Source organism: Pagrus pagrus, assembly GCF_965226575.1.
Source record: "Pagrus pagrus genome assembly, chromosome: 1".
In the NCBI taxonomy this organism is placed as follows: domain Eukaryota; kingdom Metazoa; phylum Chordata; class Actinopteri; order Spariformes; family Sparidae; genus Pagrus; species Pagrus pagrus.
Genome location: NC_140185.1, coordinates 9411304 through 9429384, shown reverse-complemented (window position 1 = coordinate 9429384; position 18081 = coordinate 9411304). Strand labels below are relative to the sequence as shown.

The 18081-nt window shown below is 40.8% G+C and overlaps 1 protein-coding gene across 12 annotated transcripts in view; it reads left to right on the top strand.

Annotated features, from left to right (window-relative positions):
• akap13 (A-kinase anchoring protein 13) overlaps positions 1-18081 on the top strand; it is a 119232-nt gene that overhangs the window by 22263 nt on the left and 78888 nt on the right. For all 12 annotated transcript variants that reach the window (XM_084380850.1, XM_084380851.1, XM_084380845.1 and 9 more), the window contains exons 3-5: positions 9535-9688; positions 12729-12892; positions 13430-13601. In XM_084380850.1, the coding sequence (XP_084236976.1) occupies positions 9535-9688; positions 12729-12892; positions 13430-13601 (490 nt within the window). The remainder of the gene's footprint in view (positions 1-9534; positions 9689-12728; positions 12893-13429; positions 13602-18081) is intronic.

Sequence of the window (18081 nt, the reverse complement as noted above, 5' to 3'; positions counted from 1 at the left end):
AAGCTGCACTGGCTTTATTGTGGTTCCGATTGTGGCTGAATGGCGTGAATAACAACCCTCACAGTTCGATTAAAGAACAGGTACTGATCCTCACTTAGGTGCCTTGGAGCTTAAATAATTGTACAGAAAAGGACAAATTGAGGCCTAGTTTACCTGGACATATGCCATTTGTCCAAATCAATAGTTGAGCGGGTAATTACAGCGAAGAGCTTGGCGCCTCATGCAAAGAGGACCACTTGATTGCTGGATGTTCTTTTTAGCTGTGAGCTGAAATGTTTTGATTATCCAGACTGTGTGTGTTTATAAGAACATGCTGCACTGCAAAGATGGTTTTTGTCTAGTTACAGGGTCTACTGGTCTAACGGATATAGGATGGAAAGGACAAAGGAGATTAATGTCCACTATGCGGTAACAGGGTTTGTGGGAATTTTACTTCCTGAATAAATGAACAACCAGAGAAACTTTGTGGATGTGTCTCAAGCTTCAACCACATATCCTATGATGTTTATGGTCAGGTGTACTTTTAATCTTTATTTATTAAAATGTTTTGTAGTACCATTTATCATTTAATTATTAATCCATGTTTTGGGATGCAAGTGTGTTTTTGTTTGCCTGACAACTTCCCCAAAGCTTTGTGGGGTTCCTCAAACTCTCCCTGGTCAGCTGGGATAGATCTTTTTCCAGAATGACTTCAGTATAATTCGGGGTACCCTCTTAGTCACTTGTGGTAGGAATGCCTTCAGATCGAGGCACCTGAGTGGTTTACATACCAGTGGTATTGTGGTTCAGATGGAGGAGGTGTTACTGAATTACACTCTGTGTCATGCGGAATGTAGCAACTTCCCTGCAGAGGTTATCTCAACCACTTTAAATCTCCCGTCTTATTCTTTGTCATGACCCAAGGTTTAATTACTATAGGTAAGGGTCGACATGTTAACTGAAAGCCTCTTTTGTGGCTCATATATTCCTCGTTGACATCACAGGTTATTACCCAGTGCCCAACAAATCAATCTCATGATCCCTCCTTAGTCCTCCTTTAGACCAAATCGGGCGTTGCTACGAAGATGCCAGTCCTCCCATTAAGTGTGTGTAGTGCGTTCAGTCTGTGGTGGTGGGGACCTCAGGGCTTGTCAAAAGAAGAAAAAAAAAAGCCCACAGCGGCCCTACGGCAAAAAGTTAAAACAGAACAAACTTTTAGAGAAATGCAACCCAACATCACACTGCGGTGGCCAAATACGTACTGTAAGCCGTCTGCTCAACAGTATTGCTGTCCAAGCCATTCACACTACAGTTCTGAAGTAAAACTATAAATATAGCCTATGCCTCTGTACTTATACTGGAAGTTTTTCTTATCAGCGCTGGTTGACGTGACATGTTTGGTGTTGGTATGAAACAGATACTGCCATATAGGCCGAAGAATGACGCATATAGTAACATTCAGAGGTGCTCTAAACTCTATAGAGTTTCTGTTATGCTTAGAAACTCAAACAACAGAGGACTGCCCCAGCAGGGGAGAAGATATACTTTTTAAAATTGTTGTTTATGGAGAGAGCCTTTTTAGAGTTTCTCCTCCCAAGCCAGAGGCCCGAAACCAGGCACTGTCCAGGCAGACCTCGCAGACCAAATGATGATACTCTCCCAGTGCTGTCCTCCCACACCGCCGCACAACCGTGGGCTAGTCGCCCCAACACCAGATTTTGTCTGAGTGAGGCCTAACCCTGACATGGAAATGAAGCCACAAAATGTCTGATTTCCGCCCTCAGTGGGATAGAGGAAGACAATTTTTGTTTCTCCCAGGAATACGTCATGGCCATAAAAAAAAAACATGTATAGCTCATTTATAAGTCTGAATTACTGTTAGATTACAAACGGTCTTGTTTTGCCTAACCTAATTTTTTTAGTTTTGGAATTATGACCCTAAAATGATCCTTAAATGTCTTCAGTTTCCCATCATGGCACCTGCATTTTTTGATACATATCTAATGAGGTGTGTGTGTTTGTGTGTGTGTGTGAGTGGGAGATATTTCTGAATGTGTGTCTGACTGGTTGTACTGGTCCCCTATCACTAGCAGGTGAGGAAGGCACACAGGAAATGAGATAAGTCAGAGACGTGTGTGCATCTCTGATGGCTGGAGTGGCTCACACATTAACCACCCAGACAACCTTATCCATGATTTACAGTCAGACTCTTCAGTGGAACCAGGCGGGCAGTCAGGCCTCATTAGACATCAGATTTCAGACACTTAAAAGAGCGATTCTCGGCGAGATAGCTCATCGGGGTTAAGTAGTCGGCCTGTGATTGTACTTCTAAAAAAATACCCATTTAGTGGGCTCTGCCATCCAAAGTGACTGAAAATGACAGCCCCAGTTCTAAGTCTAAATTTGCAGATCATTCATTGTAGAAACAACTGGTAGTGAGGAGGGTGAAGGTCAAGGCCTTGATGTTCATGCGATATCATTCTGGCTAAAGAACGATTTTTAATGAGGAAACGATGGGTAGAAAAATTTAGTTTGTTTCAAGGAGTAATTGGAGGGAGTGGGAAGGATTATGTGATTTGTCGGGCAGAAGATGACTTGTGGAAGCTCTTTAAGAAATGAGTCTTCGTTCAATGACAGAGAGCGTCTCCGCTGTTCTGCCTGTGAGTAAACACGTTATTTACATTCTTGGCATTTAGCAGACAATGTTTTCCAGAGCGGCTGCCAATTAAATGAGCAGGTAGGGGTTCAGTGTCTTAACACAGGACACATGACTGTGGGCACAGAAGCAGTTGTGGTGATGGAGCCTGTGACCTTTCTGCTATTTGACGGACTGCAGCTGCAGTGCTACATGGATGAAACAGTCTTTGTAAATTGGAGGATGTGTGAAGATTATGTCAGTGTCACGTGTCAACGGGAAACATTTTGTTCAGATCCGATTCCCATACCTGAATCTGCAGATACCTACATACCTATACTGATACCAGAGCTCTTTTTTTCTTGAATATTGTTATCATCTTTATTCTTGTTGCTATTGTTTGTAAGGTTACTACGTCTGTAGTAAACCACACAGCAATTCTTATTAAAACAGCAAAACATGTACAATAATCTGTCTAGATTTTAATGTATTCCAAAGGAATTTATTTAAACTGTAGGTTGGCTTCAGATACAAACAGATGTAGGAGAGAAAACAGCCATGTTTGTAAGTAGATTTCTATACATGAGTTGAACAGAAAGAATTTCAAAGAGTGCAATGAGAAATTACCAATACGACTATAGAATCTGGATCAGTTTATGGATCGGTTTATTGGCACCTGATGGTGATATTCGATTGGATCGGCCCCAACTCTGTTGTGAGCAGGAATTGCTTAGATGTGTGTCTCTAGCCAGCAAAACTTGTCAACGAGCAAGTAAGATTTCCTTAAATTGTCTAGTGGAAACAGAAGCTGCAACATATCTGGGTAAAACACAGAAGAGTAAGCTGCAGTTGTTAGTAAAACCTTTACAGTGCATGTTAATGCCAGCAGGAATGAATCACACGGTCAAACAAGTGCAGCCATAAACCTTCACCTTTTTATCACGTCAGCCTTTTACAGAACATCAAGTTAAAATGTTGTCCATAGTCTGTTATTTATTGTTATAATAGCAGTTTCCATACGACCAGACTGAGTTAAAGGTAGAAAGGTAGGTCTGTCACGTTTACAGTGATTAATTATGAGAAACAATCTCAGAGGTACCAGGGGATGTCTTGACAATTAGTTTGGGTGCTGAAGTGGAGTAAATCTCCACATTGTGCTGCCTGTAGCCAGAAATCCAGCCAGTGGGATGAATATTCATTTAAACTGCAAAATAAGTTTGAAATTCACCATTAGGAAGCAGCTTTGTTGAGAGTTCATAACAGTGTGTGTGAAGGCCTGAAACCAACCACCCCTGTACCTGGACATTTGAATCCGGTACAGTTGCAGGATGTAAGGAAAAGGCCTCACTCACACATGCATATTTAAAAAGAGGGGGCTGTGCTCATAGCCTCCAGCTGTTCTTTTGATGCTGCCTGTTCCCCGTTGAAGCTCCATGATTAGCAGGTCAATACCCCAGCAGGTCACTTTGTTAAGTACTTATTACCAGCAGAGAGCACAGTCATACGGTGGTGTGTGCCACACAGCTTTTAAAACTGTTGGTTTGTTTTTTAAAGAATCAAGCAGGACACACCTTAGTTTTTTCGGTCTGTATATTAGTTGTTGATATCATTAGACTCATTGTCAGTAGCGTTACTTTCAGTTTGTTATGTGTGCTTGTTTGCATGTTTTGCAAAAGTGGCTGTGTGTGCAGCTGTGCTTCCTGCCGTCTCCAACAGATGTTTCACATCTCTGTTTCTACATCTCCACCCCCTGCCAACACATTTGCCTCAAAAAAGAACTGACAATGGTCTTATTCAGTTTCTGTTCTGTTCTGTCCTGCTCCTGACTCTCACTCTTTTTAGTCAAATATGTTTGAATTCATACATCGCAGGTTGATTCCAAGGACTCGTATCTGAGGAGGTTAAAAGGAGAAGAGTGAATGTGTAGATATGATTTTATGACGTAGTTCTTTAGTACTCTAATTCTAAGTAAATCAGTAGCTTATACTGTTATTTATGATGGATGGATAATAATTTTGACAAAACAAGAGACTGCTGCGGCGCTGTCAAAAATCATTCGAGCAGCTAATGTGCCAATTGTATCAGTTCATGATTGTGACTGAGATGATTTGCTTTCAGCCTTCAGCAGGAGAGAAAAAACTGTTTCTCCTTTGGCTTCCTTTTTGTTCATAGTGTGGATGTTGAACTTATTTCACATAAATTCGTTTTTTCATTTTTACGTGGAGAGCAAACTCACAAATCCACTGAGGTACCAATCCGTTCAGTATCACCAAACCCTAATTTCCAATCTGGGCTTGGGATAAAAGATGAGTTTTTAATGGAGAAAATGTCATGCCTGCTGGCTTCCACCCATCTACAACTCATTTACGCCAGTGCCTCTGCTCTGCTTGTTAAAGCGGAGACTCTCTGTGCATAGCAAAACCTGCATCCGTCATGCTGCAAGTCAATGTATTTAGTCCCGGCTCTCAGAAGGTTACTGCAGGCTGTTTCTCTTCCTGTGGCCTCTGGGCTATGTGGCCCTTTGAACAAATTTTTCCCCCTCACATTGCTCAGCAGCAGCGGTGGCTTGCCAAACACAGACTTGCCAGTCCCAAGGCTGCTGGTTAGCCTTGCTGCTGTCAACCTGCTGATCCCCCCCTGTATGAAACAAGGCCCTGAGGCTATGCTTTAGAAGAGAGGGAGGAAGCACCTTTAACCCTGACTGTTAAGCTCTCTTCGACACCGCCACGTCAGGCTGTTCATGTTGGACAGAGCTGGTGAAACGATTGCAACACTGGTCAGATTAAGTGGGATGAAATGTCCCATTATCCCTCCTTGGTGTCAACAAGCTGCAGTCCCCCAGTGGAAAACAGCTAATTTTGAACAATATCCCTATTTTTTGCTGCTTCTCCTCCTCCTCAATCTGTCCTCGAATGACACCACATCACTTCCCCCAACGCTCCAGCCACAACACAGCCATTTGTCACTTTAGAAAAAAAGACCAGACTGCACAATGAACTATGCGGCATACTCGCCTTGGATTATTGGCACAATGGCATGACACATGCTATTATCTAGTAAGCACAATATAATATAAAAAAGATCAAAACATGAATTGATTTAAAGTTTGATTTTGTTCCTAAAATCAATAATAATAGAATACTGTATATAGAATACTGTCTCCTTTGATCAAATCAAATCAAATCAAATTTTATTTGTATAGCCCAAATTCACAAATCACAGTTTGCCTCAGAGGGCTTTACAATCTGTACAGAGACGACACCCTCTGTCCTTCGACCCTCGATTCGAGTGAGGAAAAACTTGCCCCAAAAAAGGCCCTTTTAACAGGGAAAAAAAATGCGGAAGAAACCTCAGGAAGAGCCACAGAGGAGGGATCCCTCTCCCAGGACGGACAGACGTGCAATAGATGTCGCATGTACAGAGCAGATCAACAAGATCACAATGTATACAATTATAATGGATGGTTGACAGGAGTGAAAGTACATAAAGAGGTATTACAGCAATAATAATGAAATGCACATAATGGAAATGTGACTACTAGTAATAACAGTAGTAGTGGTTAACAGTAAGGATAGTATGTAGTAATGCATTACAATAAAAGTAGTGAAACGTATGTAACAGAGATATGACTAATATTAGCAACAGTAGTGGTGGGTGTCAGGCAGGGCCATGGCAGTAGGCGCATCCACGATCCACGACCCGGCGCGACCAGAATCCATGGGAGCCTGTAGGACTAGAAAGCACAAGGACTCCGCGGAAGAAGTGAAGTCAGTGACATGCAGAGATGGGGCATGTATACAGGCATAATGTATACAGATGGAGAGGAGAGGAGGAGAGAGAAGCTCAGTGTGTCATTTGTCCCCCGGACTGGGCCTATAGCAGCATAACTAAGAGCTGGTCCAAGACAGGCCTGGGCCAGCCCTAACTATAAGCTCTATCGAAAAGGAAGGTCTTAAGTCTACTCTTAAAGGTAGAGAGGGTGTCCGCCTCCCGGACCAAAACAGGAAGATGGTTGATGCTATCGCTGCACAGTTTTCCTTTTACTCTGTATATTTTGAATGTTGTGCACAACACCAACACCTCATGCTTGAAAACCTACTTGGCGAGAAGCCTGTTTCTGATTCCAATACTGTTCTTGCACAGCAATATACAGTTTGCATTGATAACGGAGGCAAATTTACCTCTCAGTATTCTTAGGAAATTTTGTTCTTGATTTCAGACCAAGGCTAACAGACAAAAGTGGCCTCTCATTTATAGGTTTTCCTGGCTGAAATGACAGCTGTTGCTGACTTTTAACTAGTTTTAAAATAAGAACCCAATATAAGGGATCTTCAAGATGCACTTGATGTCTACATGCATTAAAATGTGGTAAAAGCAGCGAAGGAATGTAACTAAGTACATTTACTCAAGTACTGTACTTAAATACAATTTTGAGGTACTTATACTTTACTTGAGTATTTCTATGTTATGCTGCCATTACCACTACATTTTGGAGGCAAATATTGAACTTTTGACTCCATTTATTTGATGACTTTAGTTACTAGTTACTTTGCAAGGTGCATGCTGCATCAGAGCCAACATGGCACATCTTGAAATTAATTTAATTGGCAGTCAAAATAACAAAAAACACAAAAAAACAAAACACTGATTCCTGATTTTTGATATTAAAGTACATTTAATATCAGGTACTTGAAGATTTTTACTCAAGTACTATTTGTATGGGTCACTTTCATTTTCATTAAATATATTAACAAAATAAATTTACTTTCACTCAAGTATAACTTTGGGTACGTTTTACAACACTGGGTTAAAGGCTGAAGCTAAAGTTGCATGTCTGAGGCATCAGCTGTTGATTCATACATGTAAATAAAGACACTTCAGAGTTAATTAGTCATCATTTATTTCATTTTACCATAACCCTGACTGTTTAGCTTGTTCAGATTTTCTGACAGTATGTTTCACATTATGCATTACAAATGACGAGACTTTTTAATGATATGTTTGGCAGACAAAATGTAGAGCTGATTGCCTTCCCACTGGCTTCCACACAGTGGAGAAATACTACGCAGGGTAAACTACATTAGTTGGTCAAAAGCAGTAATACAGAAGCATCGCTGTTAATCATGTTGCCTCCTCCTTTTTTAAAACTGTTCTGTCGTCCTCCTCCACTGCGGTCTGAACCTGACAGATCTCGCTCACTTACTTGGCAGAAAGTCAAGCTGCTCCTCCACATTTCAGCACCGCCTGATGCCTCCCTGTTTGCTAATGATGTGATGTGTGGAATCTCAACATCAATAAATCGTTACCATATTAACTTTAAGGCATCAGTGTGATGCTGAGAAGACTGGTAGCTTCCACACAGAAGTTTCCACTGAGGCCCTGTTTAGATTTGGTGGCCAGATATTCAGTTTGTAACGAGGGTTGTAGTTCACACCTGGCATCAGCATTTGTCTTAAATGCATCTGAAGTGTCAGACTGAGATTGGATTTCACTCTCCTCATCACCTTTGATTTTATCTGTGGGAGACTGATAGACATGCACATTTGTACTCCGCTGTGGGAGCTGGATTAGAATTCACACTTTTTGCCTCAGTAGTCAATTTCAAAACCTCAATTGTTAGAGTTGTTTGGGGTTTGTCCAACTATAGACCCACTGTCCAGGCTGTGTTAGATTATGTTTGAGATGCATTTGTGTTCTTGAGTATTTCTGTACGTGGACACGTGCATCGCTGACCAGCTTCAAATGTGGCTTGATAACTGTAATCAATAGGCATTCTCATTCTCATTGACATATTTATTGGAGTTGTCTTCGTGGCTTTGAATCAGCCAACATACACTGTAGCACCAAGTGTGAACAGGAAATGTGTGTTAAAAATTGAGAGAAAATTGTGCTTCTCCTCCATAACCAGGTACCGTTTTAATTGAAATGATTCCATTGACAGTGTTGTATCTGCAGAGGTTCAACTACTCATCAGATTACCTACAAAGTATTGCATATTGGCAAATAAAATAATAAATAGTGATATTAAATGTATGCCTATTATTAAGAAATATGTTGCAACACAACAGCACAACAGACACATTTTTACCAATGTTGGAAGAAGTATTCAGATTCTGTACTTGAAATACCACACAGCAATGTAAAAATACTCCCATTGCAAGTAAAGTCCTGCATGAAAAATGCCACTGAAGTAAAAGCTCACAAATGTTTACAGCTTAATGTAGTTGAAGTATTAAAGTAAGTACTGGATTGGTCCCTCTGACTAATGCATCATATGACATCATTCCATTATTAATACCGAAGCATGAATGTGTGACCAGCATGTTACGGTTTTAGCTGCTCACTATTTATATACACATACATATCCAGTTTTATACGGCCTAAACTGACACCAGATGAATCTCGGGGGCTGTGGGATCATTAATAGGAGAGGATAGAAGAAACACAAAGTTCTGATTTACAAGTTTATTTTTTGACTTTTTCTCTGGTCTTTGATTTTTGGTGAGGGATTGGATCATTTTTAAATGCACTGAAATGAAACAGAGTGTGAAGTTTAGATGGTAAAAAATCACTATTTGGTGGAGCTGTTTACAACAGACATCTGAAATGTGACACACTGTTTTTGTGTGTCAGAAGCCAAAGAAGTTCGACACTGCTTTAGTCTTGTGTTGTATTTTATCCATTGTGTAAAATCTTTAACTCAAAAGTGACTGGTAACTAAAGCTGTCAAATAAATGGAGTGTAGTAGAAAGAACAATATTGACCTCTGAAATGTAGTGAAAGTGTAAAAGAAAAGTGCATAAAATGGAAAAACGTTCTCTTAGTATGTTTTTTTTTTCTTGCTTTTATCTCACACTATCTTTCTTACTTTTTTATCTTCCTTCCTTCCTCCTCTTCTTTCTTTCTCTCTCTCTGTGCAGGGGCGGTGTGTTATCGCGGTGCAGCTCACTGATGAAGAGCTGGCTGCAGAGGACGAGGGCGTGGACTACTTCCTGCTGTTTGCTGGCAGCACACAGAGGCACCTGACCAGCACCCTAAGGAGCAATCATGACACCTTGCATGCGCTGTGTCCCGGTAAGCCAACCCACCCACAATGCCTTGCAGCTTCCCTTTTTAATTCTAATGGACCTGTTGGAGGGCAGCTCCACCTACAGTATTATATACATGATGAGACTATATGAAATTCTGCTGTCATGTTTGTCTGCGTTAACTGATCCTTGTTGCGGATACCCTTCAGATACCCTTCTGGTCCTTGTTGCGGATACCCTTCAGATTATCCAGATTAGTGTTGGTATATAAAAACAAACTGAAATGAAGGTTCTGTGAAAGTGGAATCATGGCAGACTTATGTTTTTGGTCAAAATACAGTGAAGAATAGAGTGAAGAATTAAAATACAATGAAACAGTATTGGACGTATTGATTAATTTTCTGTGCTATTGCCCAAATCAACATTAAGAGGTGGCACTAAAGCATGCCAAAGTCTGTTTCATTCGTTAAAGAAGGGGATGGTGTTATTCTGCCCTCACATCACTCAGAAAGCATGGGGAAGTAAGGAGTTGTTATAGCTGTGGAAGAAAATAATAAATGATTAATCATCCACTACCACTGTCCTCGTTTTTAAACTAATGTTGTGATTTGGGAGAGAGAAATCACCTCATTTTGCTTTTCCTAGCGGCTGGCTCATTCATCACTCCTTTTGGGGAACATCCCATTTATTCTATTTGTGAAATTGAATGTATTTAGCTGGCGCTGAAGTCATAGCTACATGTACTGTGAGGTGAACTTGTAACACGAGCCAGCTCAGAAATCAAGGTCACTGCAGACAGGAAATAAAGCCACAGAACACTCCCGGCCTGTAGTAAACATGGATGGTAGCAATATGTTTGGGAAGTGTCTCATTGTTTTCCTCAAGTGTCTGTATTCCAGACAGGAAAAGCGAAGGCAGAACATGTTAAACTGCGTTATCTTGTTAAGAGCTTGGTTGAATCACAGCCATCTGAGGGGGTCAGAGGAGGTGTCACTCTCTACTAACAGATTAGCTTCACTTCACTGCCCCCTCCAATCAGTACACGCAGAGCTCCGAAGAACCGGTCCTGTGACCAAGCAGAAGGTCGCAGGATAGAAATCTTCAATGACCTGGCAAGACGGCTGCAGATGACACTGAATCAGTACTACGGCTCGGATTTAAGTGTTCTTGAGCAAGGCATTTCAACCTTAATATTCAAGTGGAATTGCCAAGTGACCAAGTGACCATGTTTGTAGCGACAAACAACACTCACACAGAGGAAATGAAAGACTGTGTGTTGACTAAACGGGTCTGATATTGTATCTTGTTCCAGATGCAGAGGGTGTTATCAGGGGTCAGCTCCAGTTGATTTGTTATTAGAGAGTAGAAGACAAGGAGTCGTGCATCCATAGCGTCTGACTTGGCATTTGCGGAGGAAGTAAATTGGTGCAGCAGGCAGTGTAATGCCCTGTAAATTGGAAACAGGGATGTCAGCACTGCATGCATTTACAAGGCAGCCATGCAAAGCCTTTTCTCTCTGTTAGTTGTGTTTTGTAGTGGCCATGTATGTGGACTACTATCCTCTATGTTCTTTCTTTTATAATGACAAATAAAAACTCATTTGCATACATTTTTTAATTATCTCTGCCAAGGAGTGTATGTGTCACCCGTGTCCTTTTGTTTGTTGGCTGGTTGGTTGGCTGGCTTCTCAGCAGGACTGCACAGAAGCTATTGAACGGAAACCACAAAACCTAGTTTAAGGATGGGTCTCGGCTAAAGGAATGAATACAGAACTTTTTCTTACTTTCTTTTAACATTGTGAGATAAGGCATTTCTTATCTTTTTAAAAAATATATATTTCTCAGGGGTTATAATACATGGTTCTTGATGAAAAAAATCTGATGTATTGAGGTGACTGGTATCCATAAGTGACTACAATTTGATGCTGATCATAGATCTGGTGTGCTTAAATTATGGTCAAGCATTTACGGGTGGTTTATAATTTAGAGTAATACAGGCCTATCCAGTTTGCTATTGGATTAGGCTTGATTGAATTAAAGGGGACTGTCCGGCCTTGGCGGAGGTATAGTCTCTACTGAGTGCCATCCTAGGTAATTTGTTGGTCGAATTTGATTTGTGACTGCTGAATAGGTATGAATGTGATCAAATGATTATTTGCTATTAAGTACAAATCATCTAAGTCGGCAGCAGTTCAAGTGTGCACTGTATTGTAACTGATGATTGGTAATGATTGGTTCTCATTGTACAGTTATGTGAAGTCAATTTACAAAAAATTGTAGGTAGTCTTTAGTTAATCACCACTTTGTGTTGTGGCTGTGTGATGATTTCATTACCTCTGTCTGGTAAACCTGGCTGAAATTGAATGAAGTGAATTCAAGCAAAACGTCTCTCAGGCTCACCGTTCATTCATGATTCTTAACAGCACAGTGCTCATAGATAAACTTCTTTAACTAATATAGTTTTTCTTGGGCAGGTGGTTGATGCAGAGTGTGAAGGTTTTCCTGAAGGGAGGAATGTGAACATGTTACTGTTGCAAATTTGCATCCAACATTGGACACAAGTAGCACTCAAAACATTTAACAACAGTTAGCCGTACAATTAAATTTAGTAACCAAATTATCTTACTTTAAGGAAAATTAGCCCACCCGTCTTCTAGTCAAGCAAATTGCATGAATTAGACATTTTTACTTGTCATAGTAGGAAAAGCGCAGGTGTTACTCCTGTGAGATTTAGCACTGCTAGCATGGTATTAACTTGCGGTTAGCTAGCATTTTTTCAGAGGTCCAAACATTTTCATTATTCATTATTGATTTTGCCATCTTTTTTTTGTGTTGCTCTTTACTGCAGTGTCAACTTGCTGTCTGCAACTAGCTAACAACTGTCAATGCTTTATACAGCACAAGTGCATTGCAAACTGTTTGATAGTTTATAAAAGTTGTACAAATTTTAAACAAATAGGGGATTTAGCCCTAAACCTACAGTACATTAAAAAAATACTCTGTCCTCTGTCACCCCCCCCCCCCCATGTTTCTTCTGTTCACTCTCTTCACACTCTCTCTCTCTGTCCCTCCTTGTATCGTCTTTAGCTCATGACTGTTGTGAGGTGGTGTCGGTCACCTTGTGTTCAGTCAGCCAAGGTGTTGCCGAGGCCCCCGAGGACCTGAAGCCCTGTGTGGGTCGCGTGGCTCCTTTAGCCGAACAACGTTTCAGCTTTGTCCAGGATTTGGCTTTTGACATGGCCCAGTTCTTGGTAAGCATAAGTCATTTTCATTTGTTAGAGGAAAACAAACACAAAAACTGAGACTTGTCACAGAGGAGGAGAAAAAATGGTTACCATTGGTTACAAGCGATACAGCAATGTGAACAAAGTGACAGTAAGACAAAACATGTTATTGTTTCTTCCATGACAAGGCTTGATGTCTCACAGTCCTCAGTATTCAATTAATGAATTCTGTTCAGCACAGTTTATCACCCCATAGAAATTGGATATAGAATTTGCTTTGCCAAGGAGGAGGACAAGATAATGCAACTGTCTTAAGCACTCAAGTGTTTTTTCACTTCTTTAAACTGAATATAATTTGTTTTTGTCATCACAGCAACGCCCCAAATTGAGCTTAGTACTGATAGATGCACTTGGATGTGTCTTCCTACATTTACATCTTAAGTTTCAGGCATTTGGTTAATGCTCTTATGCTGAGCATCTTAAAGTGAGTGCTTCCAGTAGACTAAGCCTCAGCTTGTCCTCTGTAAAAACTTGACTCATCTTTTGTAATCACCCTTCACACAGGTGAGCACGGCGGGCCGGCCTGACGGCCTCGATGGGGCACTGCTGCTGGATGAGTGTCAGATTCCCCTGCAGGAGTGTGAACGCCTGGATGAGAGCCTGGCGTTGGCTCTGCACCACCTTGCGCTGCCTCCTGGATGGAGCTTACTGGGGAGAAAACAAACCAACAGCACAGGTGAGGCTGGAGGGCAGTGGACTAGACATAGCTTACACATTTCTTACACAATAGAATTTGCAAGAGTTTGATAGAAATGTATCTCATGCAGAAACAAAGTGACAAATTATAGTTGTACAGCACATAATGACGCCTCTATATCTGTGTTTGCCTATGTACCACATTATAATATAATATCTCTCCAAATGGTTGTCACATATCATTGAAACTAGGAAGACTGAGATCTCTTAGCATTGTGTGTATGTGTGTGCTTTGCAGTGAATGTGCCCTGCTGCTGACTAGTAGAAATGACTCCTGTTTAACTACTCCCCCATAGACAAATCTGGCAGCTGATTTATGTGATACGCTCTCAAGCACCACCGTTGCTGCTGTGGTGGCAGAGTGGAACTGAACACATTTTACACTGACGTTTGGGTTAATCACGGTCGGCAGCCACGCCTTCCAACAGACTAAGCTCGTCTGTGTGAATGTGGAAGTGTCTCAGTCTAATAGCACTCGTCTGAAATTGGTCACGACACAGGCTTTGGGATAAACATACCTTTAAGGTACTGCTTCTATCCAACATCCATTGCGTGGCTGTGAAAGTGCTGTGTGGATGAAGTTATCTAACTTAACCTTGCTGGAATTACTTGCTAGCAAATCATCTATAATCAAACTCCATTTTTTCTTCTTTGTATTCACATCATTTTGCGCTTTTTTTAGTTACCGATTAATGGATGTCAGGCAAAAAAGAAAGCAAATTGAACCGAAACTGACATCCCTAGATCGATCCTGAGGATTTTTTGTATATTATGTAAAACTGATTTCCTGGAGCAGAGACATGTGGCTTTTATTTCCTTTTCCTCCAAGGTTTGTTGTTGGAAAGTTGGATCAGCTGATAATGGTGCAGCCCAGTTAAGTCATCTAGTTGTCTGGAAAAACTGGACTACATTTCATTGAAAAAATTCAAGTTATGAAATGATGGCTATATTTTCAACATTTAACCAGTTCTTCAGGATCCTTGCTTATTATGACAAAATTTCACAAAAATGTCTATTAGGATAATATGTGGGCCAAGATCATCTTCGCTGTGATCTTCTACAAGAAGGGTGGAATGTGACCAAATTTCACATTTGGTTGGATGCTGAATTTATTACACTAATCTTGAAATTGAGGTACTTTATAGATCTTATGTACTGTCAGGTTGTGAAGCATTCATGTTTTAGAATTTGTAGTTTCTTGTCAGCAATATCCATATTTATAGCATTGTAGCCCACCACAGGCTATTTGGTTTGGCCAATTTTAAGCTTTAAATGATTGTTGTTACACCATGTTAAGAAGCTCTCCATTGGTCCTTTGTACTAATCAGTCTGTAAAAATTATTCTCTGTTATCAATCATGTCAATATTGTGATGATTTCCATTTTGTAAACAAATATACAAAATATATTTTATGAAGTTCCTTTAACGTCTTTACTATGTAGGCTTTATTACATAGGACTAGACAGACATGGAGGTAAACTGCAACTTGACTGGTGTACAGAGGCATATAACCCTGGGGCGGCAATTTGAGTTTTCTACAACGATTTAATGGCCAGTCATGTATTTGATAAACTGATGAATCAAACCCTAGTGACAAGCCACCAGAGGCCAAAGAGATGTCTTGAAATTCTTTGCTCAAGGAGAATTTTTATTTGTATGTATGTTGTGAGGTTACAGCATAGTTATGGATCTTATTCATGCACTGTATCTGCCATAGGCTATGCCTTAGCTGACGCATGTCGCCTCACAAATGAAACTTAAAGATAACATCAGCAAGTTGTAGAAAGGCTCGGTTATATTCTCCTTTATAGTAAGACAGCAAAGCCATCTCCCCTGCAGTAGCGATGTGATCGCCGCTCCCTGAAAGAAAGAAAGAATGTAAACAAGGCGGTTGCAAAGAAGTGGTCTCCTAATCCGTAATGATACAGTGTGAAATAAAACTTACCTGAACTGTAACTCCGGTTATGGAAGTACATGCAGAGCTCACAGCCCACTGTATATCACACTGTGAATAAAAAAATGTAAACAGTTGCTGTGGGGATAATAATTAAAACAGTACGGCTGGATCAGGTATGAAACATCCATATAGAGTTGTGGTGGGTTTTATTATTGATGAAATCCAGTGCAAACTATAAATCAAAAACTTTAGTCGTAGTTGTGAAGCTGTTATCAGCATCACATTTTTACCTAGTAAATGCCTGAATGAATGGAGGATTGAGGGTTGGGCGTGAGGGTTATTGACCCCACCCTGGGAAAAAAAGCATGAGTTAAAGAAACTCTAATGAATGAAAACCAAATCACACAGCTGTATGACGAGGGTCCCCCCGCAGTGGGGGACTATGGCATGTCCAAGCCAAACGCACATGTGTGCTGGGAAGCCAACACACCTCTTGACGCCAAAGAAATTCATCCCTGTGGGGACATGAAACATCTGAACCATGCTCCAGGCTGGTAAGGCTGCCATCATTGCCAAAGAAATGGTGCACTGCCATCTCAGTCCTGGGTTTTGCAGAAACAAGATGGGACACAGTCAGGGGAGGTCAAGTTTGCTGTGGGCAGCCTATTATCTACTCTGAACATGAAGATGATTGAGGGGAGAAAGTGGAGTTGGATTTGATACCTTCTAAAAAAACCCTGCTAAAATCACCTGACAGGCCCTTCAGTGGAGCCCCCAAGGAACAAAGAACAGAGGTTGCCCCTGGTACAGCAGGAGAAGAAGTGTTCAGATATAAGTGTCTAGGAGTGGGCTCAACTGAGTGGGGTGGAGGACGTATGTCAATGGCCTGAGCTCCCTGGAGCAGCAAATGGCCCCCAGAGATATACAATAATATCATTGCATTTGTGAAGCTGTAATTAACATCACATTTTTATCTAATAAATAACAGAATGATAGATTTTCTTTCTTGTGATTGACAGTATAAAGTACATTGATGCATCTGAAATCAAAGAAGCCTTATACGTACATCTTGGTGCAGTTACAAATAAAAAGCTGATGTCAGTGTGGTTTTTAGTTGGCAGCTCGTATTAACAGAATGACATGAACATGAAAACATGTCCCTATATGGACTTTCATCTTACTCTGGTATTAGTCTGATCAAACAGAGCTGTGTCCCTCTGAGCTGCAGCCCGGCCAAACAGCAGTTTGGGTTGTGAGAAATGGCTATATCAGTGCAAACGAACCTACATTTTTTATTAAAATTTAAGTGCCAATTTTCTCCAGCCATTGACTCTGATGACTTTAATCAGTTAAAGGAAGCCAAACAAGCTGATGTGGATGATAAACCCTGTTAGGTAATTGCTCTCTGCGAAGCAGCATAAACAAGACTTTTGGGAGTAGTTAGAGCACGGCCCCTGCCTCTGGCTATTGTTAGGATAATAGCTTATGGTTTAACTTAGACTTGGATATTACACCAAACCAGCAGAACCAGCAGGATCTCTTACAAAAATGAAGACTCAGTGGGTATATATAGGAGATTGAATTTCCATACACTCTGGACAATGTTTTATTCATCATTGGTTTGGAGCCTAAAAAAAAAAGTCATCAAATCAAATTTTCAATAATGACTTCCCTGTCGGGTAGATAAGATCTGCTTGTTACTGTGGTGAAAAGTGCTACAGCTTTTTAGATATGGACACACACACACACATCCGCAGACACACCCACACACACAGGCTCTTTTGCATTGAAGTCAGTTGTCATGTTGTTGATGTTAAAGGCGTCTTCCTGCTGCGGTGAGTGATGGGTGCTCTAATAAGCTCTGCTTCACAATATGTCACTGCTTCAATACAAGACACTCAGCTGTGTTGAACTATGGGGAGGGAGGAGAACTGCAGCTCTGCTCCTCATTTATCAAATCTGTCAGATGATGGATAGCAGTGGACTATAGGTGGAGGTGACGGTGGTTTATCTCAGTCATCCTTTATGCTGTGGACACACAGCAGTCACTGATTTCACCATAGGCAACCATTTTTTGTCTTCTTGGGGACATCTACTTTACCTGGAAGAACTCTCATTTAAGTTACCTGTGTTTTAACAGTTAGCAACATTCAGTGTCAAATTATCTGTAGCTAATTCTTCCTAGCCAATACCATTTCAGCAAGTGACTGAGTGATCTGCAGCCTTATCAAATACAAAGTGTAAAATCCCCTGATATTTGCTCTTCTCATTTAAAATGTAAAAATTTTTCAGACATTTGGTTGGTTAAATACATTGGTGGTTTTTAAAAATATTTTAATGGTTAATATCATTCAACAATTCATCAACAGGACTAGGGCTGCGTTCCAAAACACATACTACCATACTATTTAGTCTGCTAGAAAAAGATCCAGTATGCCCGAATACATAGTGTGTCAGGCAGTATGCCAAAAACACCAGGGTGTCCTCTGCTGATTTTGCAGTATGGTGGCCAGTATGCTTTTCTGGATATTCTTACCCAAAATATTCTGTGCACACGAAGATG